The sequence below is a fragment of the Nilaparvata lugens genome, chromosome 6 (assembly GCF_014356525.2).
Source record: "Nilaparvata lugens isolate BPH chromosome 6, ASM1435652v1, whole genome shotgun sequence".
NCBI lineage: Eukaryota > Metazoa > Arthropoda > Insecta > Hemiptera > Delphacidae > Nilaparvata > Nilaparvata lugens.
Window position 1 is genome coordinate 61,024,032 of NC_052509.1, and position 16,718 is coordinate 61,040,749.

General features: G+C 34.4%; 1 protein-coding gene across 1 annotated transcript in view; it reads left to right on the plus strand.

Annotated features, from left to right (window-relative positions):
- LOC111060257 (SCY1-like protein 2) overlaps positions 1-16,718 on the plus strand; it is a 385,358-nt gene that overhangs the window by 112,545 nt on the left and 256,095 nt on the right. Inside the window, exon 2 of the mRNA XM_039431498.1 lies at positions 8,870-9,172. Within this exon, the coding sequence (XP_039287432.1) occupies positions 8,984-9,172 (189 nt within the window). The 5' untranslated portion in view covers positions 8,870-8,983. The remainder of the gene's footprint in view (positions 1-8,869; positions 9,173-16,718) is intronic.

Here is a 16,718-nt window from a genome sequence, read left to right on the forward strand (position 1 = left end):
ATGTCTTTCTGTCACGTTATTCTTTATATTAAATAACGATTAGCCTCCTGCTTGGCATCAGTCGGTAAAGCATGAGATTTAATATAATTAGGTCGTGGTTTTCTAATAGTATTCAGTCTTAAAAAATCTTGATAGGCCTAGATATGGGCTTCTCCTATAACTCTTGTAATTCAATAAATAATAAATATATATATAAATGATACTTATACTATAGTGTTGAGGAATAAAAATAAATTGCACACCATGAAATTTCACACTATATTACACAAATAATGCAAAGATCATCGAGGCAAAAATATATATAGAGCGATAAAAAATATAATATAAAAAATAGAACAATATTTGAAATCAATAAAAATATCACAGGCTAACTTTATATTCTAGATTTATGGCACGAATCATTACCATGTGCCTTTATCTTGAAATCATATGCATTCTTTTGCATGTAGCTGTGACATGTACTTGCTAATACTTGTCGGCTTGGATAATTCAATCAAAAATATGTGCTCTAAGATCAGCTTGATAAATTAGCCACTAATAATCCAAATATATTATATATTAAAATCTCTAGTATTTAGTAGATTTATTTGTATCGAATATATATTTTTATCTCAGGGTGCAAGATTCGGCACCTGACGGAATAGGTAGAGCCATTCATCTAGTGAATTAGAACTATGATAAATTATCGCAAATTGTATTGCAAAAAATTAAATATATATGCATACGTTTGATAGCCTAGATTTCGTACTTCTTTGATTAAATAGAAATTTCTAAAATATTGATCTATATTTTTTCTTTCAATTAAATACCTTAATACTAATTTTTACTTGCGCAAGTATTACTCTTATTAATTTCTCAATTATAATAACCCTTTCGGCGAGCTAGCTTTGATCATCAGATTAATTCGAAGCACTAGGGCGCCCATCACTAATTCAAATTTAATCACTCACGTGTCGAAAATCTTCTTGTAAGCCGCCGATGTCGATCCAACTCCATGTGGTCCGGGAATATGGTAGCCGGAATCGTCTCCTCCAGGGGTTATAAATTAATTAAAATGAAAAATGACTTCTGCTTCACAATAGCATCACGAAGTCTTTTAAGAAATTTAATAATTTACTTTAACTTTAATTTTTACAAAATTATTATAAGGTACTTCGCTCTAAAATATTTGGGGTCCTCTTATGGTGGCATCTGGCTGGCGAGTGCTGGTTCTTCCTTCTCAAGTTTTACAGATCCTCTTTCCGACTTTCAAATTAGCATAAAATTAAATATCTCAATCCTCCGCCATTAAATTCAAATAGATCTTACAAAAAATGCCAAAATATTGCTTAGATTATATGATTAATAATTTCTTTGCATTCGAGCCATATTGATAACATAGATTACACAAATTTTTACACAAAATCTAGTACATTTATATAAATATATATAAATATTTTTGAATTGGCCTACAGTTGCCGCCTATTAACTGCCGTTTTACTATTGGTGCATGCAAATTTTAAGGTATTCATGCGCCTGGTAACTCTTATTTCCTGAATACATTAAATTATTTTTATTTGGTTTTTTATTTATGCTCTTTGCATGCTAGTTAATATTCTATATATTATATTAATTCCATGCTACCTAATAATTAGCCACGTGGACGGGTGTTTTTTCACATTGCACACCATCCGAATGCAATAAAGCTCTGCCAGGGGTTTGGTCAGATTCTACGTTCTTCGGTTTGATCGATCTCTAGGTCACCGATCCGTGAATACATCTATATAACCTCAATCTTCAAATATTTTATAAATAATCTATTTATGAGTAGTAAACTTCCTTCAAATCCTTTTTAAGTTCTTGTACCATTTAGCCAGAACAAGCTGATGCTATCTAATCTTGTTATTATCTGCTTGGCGATATTAGCCAATTACTTTATTTTTAGACCTATTACTATTTCTGTTAGGGCTTTTCATCTACCCAGATTTAAATATGTTACAATATGATATGAAAAAGCAATTTGAAATATAATAACTATATATAATAATGATATCGTTATGCATCTACATAAATTGGTTGAGCTTTGGACATATCAATGTCCATTCTTCGGAAAGAATATTAAAAATATCCTCTCCACTAACTCTCTACCAAAATCAGTTCTACCATTGATCAGTTCTACTTGATTTATATGAGGGAAACTGAATTTATTCAAATGCTAATGAATATAGATTAATGCTTGATTAAGGTAGAATGAAAGTATAGTGATCAGTTCTACATAATTTATAAAATGAGGGGAACTAAAGTCTCAATACACTGAACGCATCATCATCCTTGTTATTTTTCGGTTTGTTAGACTGATGATAATGATTCAAGTACATTGAAACTTTATTTCGGCTCAAATGAACTATGAGGAACTGACAAAATATTTCACATTTCGCTCTAATATAGGAAAATTTCATAACATCTCTGCTCGTAGTGTCAATCTATGACACAATATTTCATATTTCACCTTAATATGGGAACATTTCATCACATCTCTGCTCATAGATTGACACTATGAGCAGAGATGTTATGGAAATTTCCCATATTGAGGTGAAATGTGAAATATTTTGTCAGTTTCTCATAGTTCATTTGAGCTGAAATAAAGTTTGATGTAGGATAATTATTATAATGATTATTATGCTGTACTGGAGGGTGAACAGTTGGAACAGGTATCATCTTTCAAGTATTTAGGAAGCATAATGGAAGAGGATATGAAATGCAACAAAGAAATCAAACTAAGAATTGCTATGGCAAAAACAGCATTCAATAAGAAAAAGAGAAATTTTGTAGTCAACTGGACAAGACAATAAGGAAAAGGCTAATAAAGTGCTATGTTTGGAGTGTGGCACTGTATGGTGCAGAAACTTGGACGCTGAGAAAGGAGAATAAGAGGAGGCTTGAGGCATTGGAAATGTGGATATGGAGAAGGATGGAGGGGATCAGTTGGAGGGATAAAGTTACAAACGAGGAGGTGTTGAGGAGGGTTGGGGAAAGAAGGAGTCTGCTGGATGTGATAAAGGGAAGAAAGAGGAGATGGCTGGGACATTGGATGAGACAACAATGCTTGTTGGTGGATGCCATGGAGGGGACCATTCAGGGAAGAAGAGGAAGAGGGAGAAGAAGATAGAAAATGTTGGACGACAGCAAGGAGGGGATGAGGGGATGAGCTACTATGCAACGAAGCGACTGGCAGAGAATAGAAGAGAGTGGAGGGCTGCTGCCATATAGAAGGACCTGCTTACGAGCAGAAAACTACTGATACTGATACTGAATTATTATAACGTAAAATGTTGAATGTATGATAACCAAACTACTGAAACTGTTCCACTCAGTTCAAAAAAAATCAAATAGCTTTCTATTAACAGAAACAAATACAAATTTATGAAATTCGTTTAAACATTAAACAGAGAATAATCTCCACAAAGACTTGAGTCTGTGAGTGGAGAGTGAGTTCTTTCAAGTTGATTGAGTTTATAGTAGTTGAATTGGAATTTTCGTTGAACACCATTACAATTTGTTGAAGTTTGATAGTAATAATAATAGATGAGCGTAGGATTAAATACATATTGGAAGGGTACTTTTCATCCAATGTTGATGATAAGTTGTAACTCAGAGGAAAACTATGGAAGCAGAGAGTTTCATAACTAATTATTTGAAATTTTCAAAATTGCTTATTCGACAATCAAATTTCCAACATCATAATCATCTTTATGATCTCACGAAACTATCCATCATCAAATTCTTGAGAACTAATTCTATGAGAAAGTTGGAATTTAATGGAGATTATTGAAAAGTTTCCCTTGCTAGTACAAATTGATGAGTTGTGGGGGCGGAATTTTATAGCATTGTACAAGGGCGGAAAAGAAAGAGCTGTTCCGGCTCCAAAAATAGCTGCTGTACTCAACTCACATCCTGTCTGGACCAACTTGAGAGATGACTTAATTCGGTCTTGATTCAACGCGGCTTTGTGTCCAGAGAGAGAGAGAGAGAGAGAGAGAGAGAGAGAGAGAGAGAGAGAGAAAGAGACGGTAAAACAGAAAAAACGCACTCTCCTTGATTGAAAGCACAGAACGATTTCCAGCGAATCTTTGTCTCCTTGCGACTTGAACAAGTCCTAATTAATCGTCACCATTAGCAGAAAATGAATTGGATCCCCCAATCTCTTCTCTCTCGCTCGTTCTCTCTGTTGCAACTCTACTCTGTCTCTGTTTGTAACTGGGTCATTCCTTGTTTCAACGAATTAACAACAGTTTTCGTCGAATTGATGGAAAGATAAAGAAGGTTATTCTCTTACGTGATATTGACAGTAAACTTGATTTGTGGTCAATGTTCCATCGTATATCACATAGAATCATAACGTTTGTTTAATGAGAGAAATTAAAGAATATTGAGAGAAATATAATCTCATTCATAAAATATCCCTGATGAATCCCTACGAAAGAGTGATGATGAGGCAAAGTAAGCACCTCATGAACAATGATTCGCTATCCTTTTCTTCCATTCTACAAATCAGATAGCTCTATCTTTTTCCAGATCCCAACGTTGCCATATTGTTTTTAGGATGAATGTAGAAATCCAATGAACTATCAAAATTGGCCTAGTGCATCCCAATTGTGAAAATTCATTATTGTATATTGGAATAGTATGTACTCTTGACAATTCAAATAATATATTTGAATATTATTGACAAGAATCAACAATTAATTGAAATCATGCCTTCATCTACTGTGGAAGGCGGTGTTGATATGAATTTTGCTCATATCATTTAGTTATATAACTCTGACTTCATAATATGAATCTCACTATACTCTCTCACTCTCTTTTCTGTATAGGGCTACTTGTAATATGAATATAAAGAAAATAAAAACCTCAGTACCCTTTTTTTGAAATGTTTTATCACAACATGTTTCGGACATTGATGTCATTTTCAAGTGATATGAAGTAAATAAAATCAATACTACTGGAAGATTCTTATCTTGAACATATATGTTAGTGTATTCATATGTTTTTATGAACTAGGACTGTAAATTTTGGGTTTAAATTCGCATGATTCTATTAAAAATGGGGTTATTGGTGTCTAATTGTATTAAGTTTATTATTTTATCTCTGTTTAATTTTACTGCCTTATAAATATGGAATTCTTCTTTGACATTCAGTTTTTGACTTTTATTACCATAATTAAGTATTTTCATATTGGGATTTATATCTGTAAAATTATGGCCTGAATCTATCAAGTGTTCAGCAAATGCCGACTTTTGTGTATAATTTTTAGATTTTAGTGCTTGGATATGTTCTCGAAACCTGATATGGAAATTTCTACCCGTTTGCCCGATATACAATTTGTCGCAATCACTACATTTAAGTTCATAGATTCCTGATTTTTTAAACTTATCTTGCTGTACATTTAAATTTGATTTCTTTTTTATCAGTTCGAATGCATTATTTGTTGTCCTATAACCTAGAATGAATTTATTTTTTGTAAAGGTTTTCCTTATAGCTTTATTAAATATTGTGTTATATGGAACACAAATATATTCTTTATTTCCTACATTTCCTTGATTCTTTTGAGTACTATTCTGTTTTAATTTTCCTTTTTGTTTGTAAATCATTCTATCAATAGTTTTGGTATCATATCCATTTGTTATTGCCATTTATTTTATTATTTTCTTCTCTTTTATGTAATTATCTTTTGACATGGGAATATTTATTAGCCTGTATATTATTAATATTGAAAGTTGAAATTTTTTTTGTCAAGGATGATTTGAATCTCTAGCAATTATACAATCTGTATGTGTGGGTTTTCTATAAATGCTAAAATCATGTTTGTTATTGTCACGTTATTCTTTATATTTAAATAACGATTAGCCTCCTGCTTGGCATCAGTCGGTAAAGCATGAGATTTGATATAATTAGGTCGTGGTTTTCTAATAGTATTCAGTCTTAAAAAATCTTGATAGGCCTAGATATGGGCTTCTCCTATAACTCTTGTAATTCAATAAATAATAAATATATATATAAATGATACTTAAACTATAGTGTTGAGGAATAAAAAATAAATTGCACACCATGAACGTTCATACATATATTAAAACAAATAATGCAAAAAAAATAGATTGAGGCAAAAAATATATAAAGAGCGATAAAAAAAAAAATATAATATAAAAATAGAACAATAATTGAAATCAGTAAAATATCACAGGCTAAATTTTATACTCTAGATTTATGGCACGAAGCATTACCATGTGCCTTTATCTTAAAATCATATGCATTCTTTTGCATGTAGTTGCGATATGCGCTTGCTAATACTTGTCGACTTGGACAATTCAATTAAAAATATGTGCTTTAAGATCAGCTTGATAAATTAGCCACTAATAATCCAAATATATATATATTAAAATCTCTAGTACTTAGTAGATTTCTTTGTATCGAATATATTTTTATCTCAGGGTGCAAGATTCGGCACCTGACGGAATAAGTAGAGCCATTCATCTAGTGAATTAGAGCTATAATAAATTATCGCAAATTGTATTGCAAAAATTAAATATCATATGCATATGTTTTAATAGCCTAGATTTTGTACTTCTTTGATTTAATAGAAATTTCTGAAATATTGATCTATATTTTTCTTTCAATGAAATACCTTTATACTAATTTTACTTGCGCAAGTATTACTCTTATTAATTTCTTAATTTATAATAAAAACCCTTTCGGCGAGCTAGCTTTGATCATCAGATTAATTCGAAGCACTAGGGCGCCCATCACTAATTCAAATTTATCACTCACGTGTCGAAAATCTTCTTGTAAGCCGCCGATGTCGATCCAACTCCATGTGGTCCGGGAATATGGTAGCCGGAATCGTCTCCTCCAAGGGGTTATAAGTTTAATTCAAAATGAAAATGACTTCTGCTTCACAATAGCATCACGAAGTCTTTTAAGAAATTTAATAATTTACTTTAACTTTAACTTTTACAAATCATTAGCAAGGTACTACGCTCTAAAAATATTTGGGGTCCTCTTATGGTGGCATTTGGCTGGCGAGTGCTGGTTCTTCTTTTTCAAGTTTTACAGATCCTCTTTCCGACTTTCAAATTAGCATAAAATTTAAATATCTTAGTCCTCCGCCATTTAGGTTCAAATAGATCTTACAAAAAAATGCCAAAATATTGCTTAGATTGTATGATTAATAATTTCTTTGCATTCGAGCCATATCGATAACATAGACTATACAAAGTTTTAACACAAAATCTAGTACATTTATATAAATATATAGAAATATTTTTGAATTGGCCTACAGTTGCCGCCTATTAACTGCCGTTTTACTATTGGTGCATGCAAATTTTATTCGGTATTCATGCGCCTGGTAACTCTTATTTCCTGAATACATTAAATTATTTTTATTTGGTTTTTTATTTATGCTCTTTACATGCTAGTTAATATTCTATACATTAATATTAATTCCATGCTACCTAATAATTAGCCACGTGGACAGGTGTTTTTTCACATTGCACACCGTCTGATTGCAATAAAGCTCTGCCAAGGGGTTTTGGTCAGATTCTACGTTCCTCGGTTTGATCGATCTCTAGGTCACCGATCCGTGAATACATGTACATAACCTCAATCTTCAAATATTTTATATAATAATCTATTTATGAGCAATAAACTTCCTTCAAATCCTTTTTAGGTTCTTGTACCATTTAGCCAGAACAAGCTGATGCTATCTAATCTTAGTTATTATCTATTTGGCGATATTAGCCAGTTACTTTATTTTCAGACCTATTACTGTTTCTGTTAGGGCTTTTTATCTGCCCAGATTTAATATTTTACATTATCTATCAAATTTTGTTTTAGAATTCTTTACTTCATATCACTTGAAAATGGCATAAATGTCCGAAACATGTAGTGATAAAATATTTCAAAAAGGGTTTTAAGATTTTTATTTTCTTTATATTTATCTCTCACTCTCTCTCCCTCTATATATATATATATATATCTCTCTCTCTCTCTCTCTCACACACACACACACACACACATTCCCTTTCTCTACTGCTACGTGAATCTCTACTGCACTGCAAGTATCATATACAGAAATCTGAACCACATAAAGCTAGCTTAACAGTTTCCGGTTTTATAATATGAAGTTCAACTAAAGCTTTCAAAAATCCACCTTTAAATCTGTTGTTTTATCACTCTTCTTCCTCTGGAGCTGATATTACACATTTTCAGAAAATAGTAGCATAGAGAAACAATAGCATAAGTAGATATCCCATGGTATGGGGCGTTTATATCGCAACTTTTACTGTTATCTCAAGCCGATTGTCCACATAGTTCTTTCCCGTGAAGCTTTATGACGCTGATAGTCTCTCATATTGTGCCGTTCATACACTCTTACCTGTTCAAAACAATAAAAATCGGCAATAATTGACAGTAATCGGCTTGAGATAACAGTAAAAGTTGCGACATAAACGCCCTATTCCATGGGATATCTACTTACGCTATTATTCCTCTATGATAGTAGTTAGTTATACAGTGGACGTGGACATTACTGTCCAAGCTTCACCAAGTCAACAAATAAGGAAACATTCTATTCTATTCTATTTTTCTGTTCAAATCTCAACTGTGACTATTTTTTGCAGATGGCTAGTTTCCCCATATTTGAACTTTAATCCCACATCTTTCTGTTCAAATCTCAAAACCATATAACACTTTTTTTGCAGATAGTGAGTTTTCCCCAAAAATAGTATATAGAAGATGAATATACTACTGCTATATACTTGAGTTTCCCCATGTTCAAACTGTGATCTTACATCTTCCTGTTCAAATCTCAACTGTGACCCTTTTTTTGTTGCAGATGGCGAGTGAGTTGTGGGTAGCTCCTACCTGGCCGTGTGTGCTTGCCCTGGTCGGAGTCAGCGCGTGAGGGGGCCGTCAGGGGGCCTTCAAGAGGGGTCGGTGAGGAGTGGGGATGCCAGCGACGGCCATGTTTTCGACACTGAAGAGCCGCGTAGGGGTGGGCGGGGGCAGTCAGAACTCGCAGAACGTCCTCGATAACAATCCGATTGTGCAGTATTACGAAGTTGGCAAGGTAACGGCTACTGCGGGCCCGGAGCTCGTCTGGAGGATACATGACGCCTACAGGAAGTCTGATGGCAAGGTTAGTGCAATGAATCACATAACAAATCAACACATACTTTTTTTTTTTTTTTTTTCTATCCTTTCTGTGTAGTTCTGAATTTGATATTGTGATAATTATAATTATATATTAATAAAAAACTAAGAAAGTTTCAAAAACCACATATTTTTCAGATAATTTTTTAGTCTTTTCATTGAAATAGCTATTTGTATATCTAGAGTGAAAAGTACGACTTTTTCTCGCTGTGGGAAAAAGTTTGAAGCCCGAGGCGAAGCCGAGGGCAACAATTTTCCTGAGGGAGAAAAAGTATTTTCGCTCGTGATGTACACAACATTTTTCCTCCATCTACATTTTTTTATAGAAACTGCAAATAAAATCATTCTAATAACTTACGTATTGGTGACAATGTTTCCTCACAACATAACCTTAAATCTAAAACCTAAAAACCGGTCGTCTGATTGGCACTGCCGATTGCGCTATCTATCGGCAAAAGTTGTAACAATTATATCAGCTGGGCACAAACTAAAAATGGCTGTCTCGAGATCACGCGGTTTAGATTTGAATTGCAGATCAAAAATATTTGTTGGCTGGTATTTTGAATAGAATAAAATATTTTAAAAATTGTATAAATTTTTATCGTCTACTAATATTAAGAATATAATATCATACAAACATAATAATATTTCATGAGTTGATCAAATTTCTGGTTGTGGTATTGAATTCAGTTGACTCAATGACAGACACCTCTATTATGCTTTCTAATCTGAGCCTAGACCTACAAACCTATTACCATGTAGGTTTTTAAAATAGAGATGCTTCCAATGTTATTTAAATGGAGTCACTTTTCCTCCCTAGGGAGTTTTTCTGTTTTTCACTACCGAGAGCGAAAAAGAGACATTTTAGTATCATGTTTCAGGGAGTAAAGTTAGTACTTTAGACAGTGGGTGGAGGAAAACCTATTTTTTCTACTTTTTTCTATTTGACTGATTACTGAATGCACTCTAACTTTGTTTTAGCAGCAACGCTGATACTTATTATATCATTGTAAGTTTTGATGAAAGCTTTCGTAATTTGATTTGTGAACTTCTCAATGTATGAAACTCTAAATTATGTTCCTCATTTTTGTGAATGAATTGCTCTGATTTGGCAATCAATTTGATTTGGATTCGGATAAGAACAACTTCCAACATTTCTTGTAAGGTTTTCATCCAATTGTTGGATTGCCAAGCTTGATAACTCTCTTGGCTCTCTCCCCACAATAGAACTTCCACAACTCACTTGTTGAGCCTGGACGTGTTTCGTGTGCACTAAATAAAATAAATAAATAAATAATAAATTTTATTAACCAATCATATCAAACAAAATAATAATATACAATACTGCAAAATCTTGTACTAATAAACTTATACAAATCAATGAAAAACGGTCCATCCCTATTTAAGCATAAGCTTGTGCTGAGGGATGAGTCGTAAGAGCAATCACCTTATTACATAGAAATAATAAATGAACAAAATAATATAAATCATCATCATCAAAGTGTGAAAGATAAATAAATAAATACAATTTTCAAACTATAATTAACTAGATTACGTAATTTATTGATGCAGTTACTAAATAAATAAAGTTTTAATCATACAAAATAAGAATAAAAAATAAGAAATCCAAATTGATAAGAAAACAAAAATTATATAAACACAAAGATTTTCCAGTTACAAAACAGAATGAAATTATTCCTCTAGGAGTCCTTATTTATACTTTGCAAATTTATATATACATTAAATTCAAATACAGACAAACCGGAAATATAATGGAAAAATATGTACACAAATATGCTCCAATGAGAATAATATTCAAAATAGTACCCAGTACATCATAGAACTCATAATAACTTGCATTAATTACTTTGAAAACAAAATTAACCAAAAACAAACATGATAAGATGAAAATGATAGTAAATATAAAACAAAACAGCTAATAGGAAATGAATCGAAATACTGACAGGGAATGAATCAATCTTGTCTCAGATTGATAAAAGTTTTTAAACAATTTTTAAACTTATTGAAATTTGGAATGCCTGAAATTGAAAGAGGAAGCTCATTGAATAAACGAGGTCCCCTGGCAGAAGCATGACATGCAGCTGGGCCCCATCTTCAGCAAGCCAAGAGTACCTTTATACTTTTGTTAGTAGTCAGTACGTAGTAGCTTCGCTTTAATCTTAGCCTGCTATAGATAGGGCTCTACCTCATTTTCGAGAACATTGTATCACAATAATTATCCTATCAATTTATTTGATCTAGCACGATAATTTGTGGATACAACAAAATTCTTGAAGGATTTGAGTTCCAAAGATTTGGATCGTTAGTACTTTCCAAAACTAGCAACTCTGTTGGCCAACGGCTTCGGGCGGATGAGCTAACAGAGAGGGCACCCCTTTGCCCTGGAGTTTGGAAACGGGCTCCAAAGGCGGATGAACTGCAGAAGGCAGTCAACGGCGTAGAGATGAGGAAGAAACTCGGACTCAGCACCTCATTAAAGATCCTTAATGGATATGTCCTAGTACATCAATCATGGCGATGCTCAGCACTAAATTAAATTCCGGAGTAAGTCCTCCAATCGGATCTCCGGGGGAGGACAGTTTTGAGTGGATCCAAGGATACAAAGCTTAAATATCGAACCAAGCTTAGGATATGTACGTGGAACGTGAAGACAATGGCAAAGGCAGGAAAGATTAATAATGCAATACAGGAAATGGAAAGAATGGACCTTGGAATCATGGGAGTGTCTGAAATGAGATGGCCAAATTCGGGGAAGATGAAAGTTGGCAAACACACAGTTTTCTACTCAGGAACTGCTGGAACACATGAAAATGGTGTAGGGGCTATAATATCTCCTAATATAGCCAAGTGCATTACAAACTTTGTTCCCATATCAGAAAGGGCTATGCTACTTCAGGTCAGTGCCAGTCCAATCAATATCAACGTCTTGCAAGTTTATGCCCCGACTGCAGATAAACCAGAAGAACAGGCTATAGAATTCTATGACTCCATCAACGCCATTATTGAGAGAATACCTAAACATGAGCTTCTCATTGTGATAGGGGATTTCAACGCTAAACTGGGAGCAGGAAATAAATCTCATCACATTGGATCACATGGACTAGGAGAAAGGAATGAGCGGGGAGATCTCTTGGAAACTTTTGCAGAGAGCAATGATCTAGTGGTTATGAACACATTCTTCAAGCTCCCCCAAGGAAACTATATACTTGGAAATCACCTCAAGACAGACCAGAAAGGGTAATACGAAACCAAATTGACTATTTGCTTGTGAATAGAAGATTTCGTAACAGCTGTACATCTGTTAAAACCTATCCTGGGGCCGACATCGAGTCAGATCATGTACCTCTTGTAGGTGTGTTTAGAATCAGGATGAAACGAGTACAAAGAGGGATTCCCAAGGTATACGATATGAGACTCCTGAAAGATCCTGCAATAAAAAAGAAAGCCAAACTAACACTAAATCAACAAATCAATGATATTGAAGAACAACTAGACCCTGAACAGACAATTAGTAAGATACAGAAGGCTGTGGAAGATATAAAGGAAGAATACCTCAAAGCAGATAAGACCAACAAGAGAAAGCCATGGATGACCAACGAAATAATGGAAATGATGGAAGAAAGAAGAAAATCCAAACATGATTCACAGAAATATAGGATACTAAGTATTGCTATTAGGAATAGAATAAGAGAGGCTAAAGATAAGGAGGCGGTAGAGAGGTGTAAGGAAATCGAATTACTGCAAAAGAAGTATGACAGCTACAGTGTGCACCGAAAAGTTAAAGAGCTCACCGGCAATTTCAAGAACAAGCAACTGGGAAACCTCACAGACTCAGACGGTAAAATTGTGGTAGATAAACAAGCCAAAATCAGCACCTGGAAAGAATACTTGGAAAAACTGTTTGAGGATCATAGAAAGGAACACTTTGACATACAGGAAACTCTAAGTGGGCCAGAAATTTTGCAAGATGAAGTGCAAGCAGCCATTGCACAGTTAAAAGATGGTAAAGCATCGGGTCCAGATAACATTGAAACAGAAATCCTCAAATTATTTGATGACAGAACAATTGCATTTATCACAAAAGTGTTCAACAACATCTACAACACTGGAAAAATTCCATCTGAATGGCTGAAATCTGAATTTGTTGCTATTCCAAAGAAAACAAGACCAAAGAAGTGTGAAGAGTATCGCACAATAAGTCTTATGAGTCACCTCTTAAAAGTGTTCCTCAAGGTCATCCACAGGAGAATATATAGTGTGTGTGAGAGCCAAATATCCCCAACTCAATTTGGCTTTATAAAGGCGGTCGGCACTAGAGAGGCACTATTTGCAGTGCAAGTCTTATTTCAGAGATGCCGCGACATGAATTGCGATGTATATGCATGCCTGATTGACTATCAAAAGGCATTTGACCGAGTAAAACATGAAATGATGGTCAAAATACTGAATGAAGCAGGTATCGATGACAAAGATCTGAGAATAATCGGGAACCTCTATTGGGACCAGGTCGCTAACCTCAGAGTGGAAGGAGAACACACGGATTACATAAAAATAAAGCGAGGTGTCCGACAGGGTTGCATACTCTCACCTCTTATTTTCAACCTCTACTCGGAGCACATCTTCGGTGAAGCCCTGGATGGCATGGACAAGGGAATTCTGCTAAATGGATGTAGACTGAATAACATCAGGTATGCTGATGATACCATTGTTTTCGCCGACAATCTTGAAGACTTGCAAGCCCTGGTGGACAAAATTACCCATCACAGCAGTCAATATGGGCTTGAAGTCAATGTAAATAAGACCAAACTTATGATAATCAGCAAACAAAATATCACAGGAAGCCGACTATTCATAAACCAAGCCGCTATTGAGAGAGTTGATCACTACAATTATCTAGGAACCATTATTAATGAGGACTGGAGCAATGCACAGGAAATAAAAGCACGCATAGGAAAGGCAAGATCTACCTTCAATTGCATGAGTGCCTTCTTCAAAAGTCACAACATCACCCTTGACACTAAATTGAGACTCCTGCGATGCTATGTCTTCTCCGTTCTCCTTTATGGTGCAGAATCCTGGACGCTCAATGAAAACACAACCAAAAAGATCAACGCTTTCGAGATGTGGCTATACAGGAGAATGATGAAAATCCCTTGGACTGCCAGGGTGACAAACGTAGAAGTTTTGAGGATGGTGAAAAAGGACCTGGAACTGATGAACATAATCAAGGCACGTAAGTTGGAATACCTTGGTCATATCATGAGAAACGAGGAGAGATACAGTTTGCTGCAGACAATTATGCAGGGGAAGATCTTTGGACGAAGAGGACCAGGAAGACGCAGGGTATCGTGGCTTAAAAACCTCAGGACCTGGTTCAACAAAACATCTACACAACTGTTCCGGATTGCTGCAAACAAAGCACGGATCGCTATGATGATCGCCAACATTCGTAACGGATTGGCACCCTAAGAAGAAGAAGTACTTTCCTCGATTTCTACCATCATTATTCATAATAAACTATACATTCCAATCAAGAATATTTTAGAATAATTTTATGAATATCACATTATTTTGTGTCCAAGATAAAAATTGACAATTTAATACTGTTAAACAATTTCATGTCCAAAAAATCTGGTGTGGCGCACTCACACAACTTTCCTTGCTCATTGAACTGTAAGCCTCATTCTTAAACGAGAATAATTTAGGGGAATAACATAATGACGTTTGGCAGCAACATATTTGAAACTACGATCAGACTACTGTATATGTGTGTATATAATTGTTTTTATAGTACTTTTTCCTTTGTTTGAATTGTGAAATTCGATGATATTCTTTAAAAGTCGTCAAAACAGCTGTTCTACAGATGAAATATCTCGACTATGACTTGTGTTCTTTTCGAACTGCTCTACCTACCTACCTCATGCACGAGAAGGAGGTTACAAAGTCCAATTCTCAAGGATGGGGTGGACCCCCCATTAGTTTCCCAGAAAGAAGACTCATGCCAGTTAATAAAGCTGATAAATAACTATACAGGGTATGAATTTGAAAAAAATCGGTCAAGTCATTTTTGAGAAAATCGTGAAAAACATGATTTTTTAGTAATCATCCGCCATTTTTCTCAAGAATATTATGGAGCTCCTGCAATTTTCCCAGAAATGAGACTCATGACAGTCGATAGGGCTTATGATTTTTTTTTTTGGAAAGCAATACTTTCCTTACCTATGGTAATAGGGCAAGGAATGTAAAAATAGTGTATCAATCGTTGTAGTTGACGTGATTACACGATCTCAATATCAATATCTTCAGCATTACATCATCAGTTCTCAGCATGATACCGTAAGTGACATCAAGAAAAATGTAGTAGACTAATATTATGAATACGCAATTCTCTAAGTGTTCCTATCTTATAGGGGATGTAAGTGATCAAAAAAATCACAATGAATAACATTTCAAGGGGTGAAGCATTTCTCTCTATTCAAACATATACCAGACATAATAGAATATCCAAGTTTTATCATAGCACTAACCGTCAGGCTCGCTTCGCTCGCCATGTCCGTCTAGCCAGGGGCTCCGCCCCCTGGACCCCCGTAAGAAATTGAATCAGCGGTCTCGATTCGCTCGCCATAGCGATATAATATTCCCAGGAATAGTTCTGCTCTGATTGAAGTAGCAGTGCCCAATCAATTTTTCCGCGATAAATGCATTTCAATCTTCAACTTGGTGCCAACCTAACAAAGTCAATTCAACTTAATGCCACCCTGACAAAATTATTAATTTAGTTGCCAGTTAATAACTGTTTCGAAGAGGTACTCTATCTAGATTATAGTTCTATGGTAATATATGATATGGAATTTTCAATTATAATTGAGAGATCGGGAGAAGAAGAATATACATGCTAAAAGACGAACTTTAAACCCTTAAAAACAACCTTAAGAGTTAAAATATTGCCAAAAGAATTCTTAGTGCACCTCTAAAGGGCCAAAACTGAACATACTTACCAAATTTGAACGTTTTTGGTCTGGTAGATTTTTAGTTCTGCGAGTGAGTGAGTCAGTCAGTGAGTGAGTGCCATTTCGCTTTTATATATACAGATTCGTTCGTTCCTCTGTGATAATACATAGCAAACACCTGTAATAGCCTGATTATGAGAACACAAGATTATCTATTATCTATTTATCTCTCTCAAATTTTGGTAGAGAGTTAGTGGGGAGGATATTTTTAATATTCTTCCCAAAGAATGGACATTGATATGTCCAAAGCTCCGCCAATTTATGTAGATGCATAAGAATATGATTATTATCTATAGTTATTATATTACAAATTGCTTTTTCATATCATATACAGTTCAATAATTATTTTCTTAGTCTATATTATGTGAATTCATCTATAATTTTGCTGTATTGTAAGCTATTGTATATAAGTGTATAAGCCAGTATATATTGTAATCTACATAAATAAAGTACTCAATCAATCAATCAATCAATCAAATAGAAACAATGTAAATGATTACA